At 31.8% G+C, this 9,874-nt stretch overlaps 1 protein-coding gene across 3 annotated transcripts; it reads right to left on the bottom strand.

The window, feature by feature from the left end:
- Window positions 1–1,036: 1,036 nt before the first annotated feature.
- Window positions 1,037–3,607, bottom strand: LOC113765244 (DNA-directed RNA polymerases II and IV subunit 5A-like). 3 transcript variants are annotated; one of them, XM_027309358.1, is made up of 5 exons: window positions 3,461–3,607; window positions 3,027–3,263; window positions 2,434–2,613; window positions 1,877–1,990; window positions 1,037–1,356 (listed from the first exon to the last, which is right to left on the bottom strand). In XM_027309358.1, the coding sequence occupies exons 2-5, from the start codon at window positions 3,225–3,227 to the stop codon at window positions 1,231–1,233; spliced, it is 621 nt and encodes a 206-aa protein (XP_027165159.1). In that variant the 5' UTR covers window positions 3,228–3,263; window positions 3,461–3,607; the 3' UTR covers window positions 1,037–1,230. The 3 variants fall into 3 exon arrangements, with proteins under 3 accessions (XP_027165159.1, XP_027165157.1, XP_027165158.1); XM_027309356.1 differs by having other exon boundaries at window positions 3,027–3,240; XM_027309357.1 differs by having other exon boundaries at window positions 3,027–3,232.
- Window positions 3,608–9,874: the final 6,267 nt, after the last annotated feature.

Here is a 9,874-nt window from a genome sequence, read left to right as displayed (position 1 = left end):
TACTTGTTACTACATTAAAACCAATGATAATCTGTGTCAAGTGCATCACAAATCACACTACCACCACAACACTTCACAAGCACCACAAAAAATCACAATGTCCCTAATTGAAATGCCAATTTCTAAACATCATACTAGATTGCTCATCAAGGATAGCACCCTCCATTTCCTCTATTTTGTTTCCTTGTGATTTGCCAAAAACCAAACAGGGGCTTAAAGAATACATGAGGCAGTCCTCTTAAATTAGAACACAAGGAAAATATTATTAGCAGAGGGTTTTTTTTAACAACTTTATTTTGTTTGTGGGTAAGGTTTTTTATCTAAACCAGTAGAAAAGAAGTATAAGAGTTTAAAATTATGCAAATGTTTGATGGTTCACATGTCATATGTCCAAATATCTTGCAAGAAAAATACAATTTCAGAGATTATCTCATGATCTAGACTACCTGATGTTACCTTACCCCCACACACCACAACCCTCCCCACCCAAAAAAAAAGAAAAAAAAAAAAAGAAAAACAGCCCCCAAAAAAGAAGTAAAATTTTCAAGAGAAAGGTTGGCTTTGTATGGATAGCAAATTTTTCCAAAAATTTTTTCGCTTGCATCATAAACTCATTTCCCAATCCACCTTTTTATATTCCCAACCACCTTTTTATCTCATATACATCACATCACAAAATATACTACAGCAATTATTCCACAAGATGAATAATACTCTACAGCAATTATTTGGAATAATACTCTATCCATAGTATTCTACAAGATGAATTATTCTGGCATTCATTATTGTTTTCCACCTTCATCTCTTTGAAATGATCCACAATCCAAACTGAGGAATTATTCTTATGAATCCTTTTCCTTTGATTACCACTTCACTTTTGCCAACCAAAAAGATTTAGGGTTTTAGTGCCATTTCCTTCGTTTCTTTCCCCAATAATTTGCCAAGACAAACAGGGACTTAAAGCAGAAAAACTTATAGTATGGGATAGTCCTTGAAGATTAGAAAACTAGGAAAATATTATCAAAAGAAAACTTCATAAATGCTAATCTATCAAGAACCTTTTACGCTTTTCAAGAAAATCGCCCACGTAGTCCAAAGAATGATTTCAAGCTACAGATCATGAAATGACAAACAAGTTTTTTGATGCTAATTGGGGCTCCACATTGATATATTTGCCATAAATGCAACTTGAGGTATAAAGGTCATAGAACATATTGGTGAGGATGAAGTTCAAACTACAAATCGGTAAGTGACATATCGCCCTGCTGTCTCACTTGGTCGAATAATTTTCACAACTTGACCACGCTTTAGCCCGTAATATCTGGCAATTGGATCAGTTATCTGAATCCTAGGCAACTGCAACCAAAAGTTTAACAAAGCAAGATTTTGAGAACCAAAATGGAAATCAAAAAGTGTTAAGAGACGGAGATGATAAACAAAACATGCATGATTTCTTGATTTCTTTTTCCAACCAACAATTTGTTAAGATTTCTACTGAGCAAGAGATATAGAGGGAAAATGGACAAGAAAGGCTTAAGAAACTACTACAGTAAAACACAGGAAAATAGAAGTCACTGGAAAAAATCATTGCTGCACAACATCCCGTCTGTTCCTTCGTTGTAATGCTAATATCTTATAAACCAAGAAATCTTTTTGCCCTCCAAGGGAAAGAAAAATTCAAGTTCCTAAGAGGTCAAGGAACATGGTCTATCTGCTTATGTCAACAGCAGTGCTTCAAGCACGCATACATGCACATGGATCTGTATGACTGCTGAATTTCCACCTCTATTAACTATACACCTTACTACTGCTAGAGACAAAAGTAGTGATAAAGAAACACCAATTGCACAAAGAAAGAAACCACCAACATTCTAACCTGTGTCTCTTTCACAGTATATCTTTCCAGCAGAGTTTTCTTCTCTTCTGGGGTTAGCAGCTGGTGCTCAGGAACAAGAACATGATTTTTTATGTTGACTAACAACTCTGCTTCCTGTTTTGTGGCAAACATAAGGCAATTATTAAACATCCTTCGCATGAATATGCACATAAATATACTCAAACACACTGCCAGTAAATCAAAGAAACTAATGGAATTGAATACCAAAATAATACTTGGTCACATAGCATAAACCAGTCCATTCAAAATATTAAAATCTGAAACCAGACAAGTTATTGTAACATAGAGAGGTGAAAGAGAGAATCCCTATGCTGATTTTTCCAGACAAATTGAGTTGCATCAGACTTCTGAAATGTATAATGTCCTAGTTGGATAGAATAAATTATGACAAAACAGAGGGTTAATTTGTTTCATTTTCTAGATTAGGAGGAAGCATCATTTTTTAAAGAGTTACACATTACAAAAAATACAGCCAAACAAAAAGATGACATTTGATTTGCAAATTCAACAGTTTCATTGAATGCACAAATTGTTACCTGAAAAACCTCCAAGTGGAACTTTGTAGATATTTCACTGATGCAGGTTCTTGCAAATGGCGTCAAATTCTGCTGGACAACCAAGATTGCTCGAAAAACATTCTCATTCTTCATACGATTTGTGTAAGTCTTCATTGTTTTAACACCAACTTTCGGTTCCTCCGGGAAAAAAACATATATCTGGATCACAACATCCAAACATAAGTGAACAAATAAAAAACAACACATAGGCATAATAAGGCATTTCAAAGTACATGATTTGCACTAACAAAATCACATTACGTCACTTGGTTTGACAGTATGATAGAGATAAGTGGCAAAAATCCACTAAGGTTTATAGAAGGCGTGGGAAGGCAACTGCGAGGTGCACCATACAAATGCAAGAATAAACTGAAATTGAACCATAACAATGCAACAATAAACTGGAAGCAAAAAAAAGGAACTTAATTTACTGAATAAACTAACCCCTGACGAAGAAAAACCCTAATTATAGAACATATCAGCCAGCCTCCGGTCAAAAAATACAACAACTATTGAAAATGAAAATTTTCCTTGAATGAACTAAACTAAACCCATTCAAAAAAAAAAAAAACCTGATCAGAGCTGTCATTGCGCTTGGATTTGTTAATGACAAGGTCTTCTCTTTTCATATTTTCTCCATATTTTTGTATAAATTCCCTTTTCTCCATCTGTATCTCCTTATCTGTCACAAAATACGCCCTGTCCTGAAGCATTTCCATCACCGTCTTTCTGATTCTGTGCAATCTGGTGACTTCTTCATCCGACAGCGTCATCTTTCCTGTTACTCTTCAATCAATTAACCAAACAACCTAAAAAATTCAGAAAGGAAAACGAACCCAAGAAAAGAAACCCTTTCCAGCATGTATCAAACAATTATCTGAAGAATTAAATTTCGGAAATTCAAGATAATTGTTTGGCAATATTCTTTGGCAAATCTGGAAAAGCAGAAATTGAATGTGTTTGATATTCAGTGGGAGGAGGATCTGACAAACAACAAGAAACTTACTCGGTTCGGATTCGGTTGATTGAAGAGTGTGTTTGACCTTGAGTGGGAGGCAGCTGCGTGGGAGAGGAATTTGTGATTTGCTGCCTCAGTGAGTCAGGCGCGTAGGGTTATGCGGTAAGGCGTCTGTGTGCGCCGTTTGGCTGTGGAAATTACAAGAAGCTATACATCAAAAAGGTGTAATTATCATTAGAAGGGGTGAGCAAAAGATATAAATTCGATAATTCAGTTAGCTGAATTCGGTAAATTCGGTTATTTGACTTGTAGAAATTTAAATCGCTTTTAATTTTGAATTAGTTACAATCGAATTTATTTCGCAATCGATTTCAAATTCGAAAATGGTAACTGAATTCATTTATAAAAATAAAATAAAAATTGGGGCTCCTGAATGATAAGTGATAACCTCATAACCCGAATTTTCCCAAATTCACCTAACTGAAGGAAGTGATTGTGTAATTTTAAATTTACAAATTGGGGCTCCTTAATTATAATACATTCATTATGCTCCACAATGATTTAAAAATTATTACTGATTTGATCCCCAAATTTATTCATAATTTAACACATTATTTATGTTCTAATCATTTTGTGGTTTAATTGGCATTTATTTGATCACTTGTACCTAGAATCCTTAGTCTATGATTTAAGGGACACATAAAAGTGATTAATTTAAACTAGAATAAACTTTAGACTGTACAATAATTAGTGATAATTTATGAATTTATAATTTACAATGATTAATAATAAGTAATATTAGTTACAAACTTACAAAATACAATGATAAGTGATAAGTTATATTATTTACAAACTTATAATTTATTTCAAATCAAAATAAAACTTATTTACTTACATATGTTATTATGAAAATCAATACAATAATATATTGATTTGCAATTCATATGCATTCACTTACATTGCTTAGTTGTCTTGTCTATACTCAAAGCCTTAAGATTAGTGAATAGAGAATATGAATTTTTATGTTAAATATGTAATGTAAATTTAGAGCACATTAATACTTGCAAGTTACAGGTTACGCATTCAAATATTCAATAATTCAATAATTCAAACATGAATGATGTATCAAATTACCAATATCTAAATTCTAATTACTATTATGTTTATTGTTTAATATTTAGTATTATACATATTTGTATTAATTATTATCTAATTCTAGTCATGTTACTTATGTATAAAATAAAAAGTATTATTGTTATGTTATATTGTTATGTCTTACTATATATTTGTATTATTATAGCCATATAATAATTAACAAATAGTAAAATAATATATTGTACATTATTATATATTATTATTATTATTATAAGTGCATAATAATACCATATACTAACTATTATTAATAACATTTACCTATATAATATAATATAATAATATATTAGTAGTATATACTAATACTAAATAGCATTTATCTATATATTATATAATTTTATAAACTAATTTGGTATTTGAATGCGATAATGTGGTACCTTATTTCATTTTACCGAATTTGAATGCGAAATCGGTTATTACCAAATTCATAATCTCATTACCTATTTCATATTAGAATGCGGTGAATTCGGTATGTATCGAATTTGTACCAAATTACCCAATATCCGATTTCAAATTACCAAATTGAATTTGAATTCGGTATGCACCGAATTTGCTTACCCCTACTGATTAGATACCCTGAAATTTCACGGATTTGTTGATAGGGGTGAAAATGATAATTATTTTTCATAGTTACAAGCTTTGATTAGTTCTTCCTACTGTAATAATTTTCAATTTTTCATACTCTATTTTTTTGTTGGAGTTTGTGTTCTACAAAAGACTTCTTATTATTTCCTTCTATTTTTTGTTTTTCTTGCTTTTTTAAACTAATTTTCTTTGTCTTTTCTTAAAATCTGTTTCCTAAATTATTACCCTTTAAATAAAATTCCTCACCCGCAACCTTGTTTTAGTTGATTAATGTATTACAATCCCACAAAAAGCAGGGACAATTCCTACCTAAGTAAAGATCTTTTCAGTCACTACCTTTGTTAATACTATTATATCTGAATTATTACTTATTATTGATTGGCATATTCAAATATTTTATAATCTCTTTTTCCCTTGTTTATTCCAAGTATGGGTGCTTTTGGACAAAATATTGACTTAGAGGCCTTTAAGAATTAATTTGTAATTTTAGTATAATAGTATTGAAACATAAGTAGAAGAAACTTTAAACAAGTTTTTTATGTTGGATTATAATAAATTAATGCAACATAAAATCATAGATATCAGGATAAGGCAAATTGATGAAGAAAATTTACATCAACTAAAATACTTACTTGGTTGATGGACTTTTATATAATGATTGGATTGATGAACTTTGTACAAGGGTTAAAGATTTGGAATATGCTAATTGATGGTTCTAATATGAAACAAAAAGAAGGAACAAGAAAATAAATTTCTAGTTAATAATAAAGTGGTTTGGATTATTGTTTGGAATCTATTCTTGTAATTGTCGTTTTCAGAGTGCATGCTTGAATTTGGAGGTAGACGTGAGTTTTTCTTTCTCTGCAGGACTTATTCATTTCTACTGCTTATTCCTTCATCTCTGCCAATATTCTTTGGCAAATCTAGAAAAGCAGAAATGAGAAAGAATTCAATGGGAAATAGCAACTCTCAATGAGAACAATTCAGAAAGCTCAGGAGGAGTGGCTGGAATTCAATGAAGCTACAGAAAAGACACTAAGAATGAGTATAGAAGAAACAGGAACTCAGGAGACATTCTTACAGCAACATGAAGAGAATGAAGACTCAATGAGACTGAGGTTGACTATAAAAAAGTTGAAGGGCAATCCCCAAATCGGAATAGGGATCACAGTTTCTGTAAATAGTCAAGAACATGTTCGAGGTTGGGCACTGCATGAGAGAAGCACAAGAAACTAGCTCATTGATGAACTAGTAGCTGTCAAACTCCTAATGAGCAAAGCTGTAGTGCAGGAGTGGGGGAAAATTGAGGTTCAACTAGATAACAAACAAATGTTCAATCTCATACTGCACAGCAAAACTCAAGATATACGTTTGGCAACTTTGCTGGAGGATATCTATAATTTGAAGTCTATATTTTGCATGTGCTCCTTTTGTTTAGTTAGTAAAGATCATAATCATGTTAGTGATAGGATTAGCGCTTATGCGTTAAGCATCGTTCAAGATGAGGAACTTTGGTTTTCTTAGTGCCATAGTGCACTGGTTGTATAGTGTTTATCGATCCATTGCTTGATCTTGTAAAGTTTAAGTTAATCTATAAAATCACTTATGTTTTGGGAGAAAAAAAAAGAAAAAATCAATTGACTAAATTCAAAAGTCTGCAACATGTATTCCCAAATTCAGGCTACTTCCTATAACAAAAGACTGAAAAAAATAACAAAGTTAGTTGTATAAGCAGAATTATACTAAGCAGGATGTGTGTATTTTTACCCTTACTAGCATATAATTAAACCAACAATCTCTACTTTTACCACTAAGCTTCTTACCAAAAGGTACATAGCTTACGCCAGGCTAAACACCATTGACGCTAATTAAGTAAAACCAAATCCTATCACTAAAATAGTCTAACAAAATTGAAAATACTCGCATGGTAAGATCAAATCAAGTGACAATGAGCTGGATGTCGCATAGTCACCTAAAAAAATTCAGAATTTCAAGAATTCCATCTGAAAATTAGCGATTTCGTGCTTCTTTACAGTATATGCCTCGTAATGGAACCCTAGTTTTGCAGAAAACTACAGGATAGCTGCAGATCGATACCAGTGAAAAACAACAAAATACTTACTCAATTGGGTTAATTAAATGTGTTTTATATTTAGTGGGAGGAGGATGTGAAAAACAACAAGATACTTACTCGGTTCAGATTCGGTTTATGGAAGAGTGTGTTTGACCTTGAGTAGGAGGACGCTGGTGCGTGGGAGAGGAATTTGTGATATTGCTGCCTTAGTACATTAGGCGCGTAGGGTTATGCGGTAAGGCGTCTGTGTGTGCTGTTTGGCTGTGGAAATTACAAGAAGCTATATGTCAAAAAGGTGTAATTACCCTGAAATTTCACCAATTTGTTGATAGGGGTGAAAACGATAATTACTTTTCACAGTTACAAGCTTTGATTAGTTCTTCCTACTGTAATAATTTTCAATTTTTCATACTCTATTTTTTTGTTGGAGTTTGTGTTCTACAAAAGACTTCTTATTATTTCCTTCTATTTTTTGTTTTTCTTGCTTTTTTAAACTAATTTTCTTTGTCTTTTCTTAAAATCTGTTTCCTAAATTATTACCCTTTAAATAAAATTCCTCACCCGCAACCTTGTTTTAGTTGATTAATGTATTACAATCCCACAAAAAGCAGGGACAATTCCTACCTAAGTAAAGATCTTTTCAGTCACTACCTTTGTTAATACTATTATATCTGAATTATTACTTATTATTGATTGGCATATTCAAATATTTTATAATCTCTTTTTCCCTTGTTTATTCCAAGTATGGGTGCTTTTGGACATATGATTGACTTAGAGGCCTTTAAGAATTAATTTGTAATTTTAGTATAATAGTATTGAAACATAAGTAGAAGAAACTTTAAACAAGTTTTTTATGTTGGATTATAATAAATTAATGCAACATAAAATCATAGATATCAGGATGAGGCAAATTGATGAAGAAAATTTACATCAACTAAAATACTTACTTGGTTGATGGACTTTTATATAATGATTGGATTGATAAACTTTGTACAAGGGCTAAAGATTTGGAATATGCTAATTGGTGGTTCTAATATGAAACAAAAAAAAAGGAACAAGAAAATAAATTTCTAGTTAATAACCCAAAAGTGGTTTGGATTATTGTCTGGAATCTATTCTTGTAATTGCCGTTTTCAGAGTGCATGCTTGAATTTAGTGACAGACGTGAGTTTTTCTTTCTCTGCAGGACTTATTCATTTCTACTGCATATTCCTTCATCTCTGCCATAGATTCCTCCTTTTATAGTTGTTTGGATTATTGCTACTACAGTGTTTTCTTGATGGGCATCAAAACTGCTAATTGTTCTCGATTCATCTTGATAGATATCCGATACTTTTAGTTGTGGGTTGGTTCATTTTGAATTCCTGATAGGACTTGGCAGTTGGCATGGTATCCGATGAAAGTGTTTCAAAGCTATTGGCAGTTGGCATGGTATCCGATGAAAGTGTTTCAAAGCTATTGGTGCGGTGGCTTGATATGACATCTTGTTTTGGCCGTCCCGTTGATTGTGACCTGTTTTCCATTTGTCTTGGCTGACAAAGTGATTGACCATCTTATATTCTAATTGATTGGTTAATTATTTTAGTCTCTTTTTTTAATATTCTAACATATTTTCTAGATTATGCATTCCTTCGTCATCCATGATGTTTTTTAACCCTTCTTCTCCATCATCTTCTTTATTTATGTACAGATCTTGGATTTCCTGACAAATTTTCCTTATGTGTAATTCCATTAATTCTTCTAACTATGTTCTGATGCGGTTTAGGTTTTTAAGTTATATAGTCCTAATTATCAATTCAATTAGACCCAATTACCTTGATTTTTCACAAGTATACGGTCAAACGAGTATAGTGATAATTAGGATCGATCCCATAAGGAAGATTGTCAACTATCGATGGTTTTCAAGCTCCTTTATTATTTAGACCATCATAAGTAAAGCAATTAAATCTATATTTTTAATATAAAATAGTAAAAACAATAACAAAGAGGCTCTTAGGGTTATGGACTTACTAACTATTCTTGTAAATGAAATTACCAATTAAATGAGTTCATCTACCTTGGTAAGTTATGGCGTAATTTCCAAATGTACGCAATGTATGCTTTCGCAAGTATACGAACCATACCTATAACTACTTAATACTTATTAACGTGATATGAAACTAATTATAGATTCATTAAATTTTATAAAATTACATAGAACAAACCACTAAAGTTACAAAGGTGTAACCTTACATTAGTGAGTTAACTCCCTAGTTTAGCACCTCCATGAGCTGCTAGTGTTAAGTCACAATGGTTGTTGATGAAATAACACCTTTAGATAATCACATAATAGTACCAAGTTAATCATGATTGTAATAACAAAAGTGCAAAATAACATGCCCAAGAATCATAGAAGTTCATTCTTCCCTACGTTTAAAAACTAGCAAGACACAAAGGAAGTACAAATAAGAACCAAACTTGTATTTTCACTAAACATGAAATCAATAAAAGAAATAAAGTTATAGAAGGGATGTCACCAATGTCACTTGAGTTCCAATCTCTTCATCTTTATTCTCAATCTCCTCTCTTGTTTAGCCAGATACAAAGATTGAATAGCTACACTAATCTATTCTACTAATATAATGAACTAAAAAAACTTAGTGAAGACTAAA

This window comes from Coffea eugenioides, chromosome 3 (genome assembly GCF_003713205.1).
Source record: "Coffea eugenioides isolate CCC68of chromosome 3, Ceug_1.0, whole genome shotgun sequence".
In the NCBI taxonomy this organism is placed as follows: Eukaryota; Viridiplantae; Streptophyta; class Magnoliopsida; order Gentianales; family Rubiaceae; genus Coffea; species Coffea eugenioides.
The sequence above is the reverse complement of the archived record's forward strand: the minus strand, read 5'-3'. Positions and strand labels throughout refer to the sequence as shown.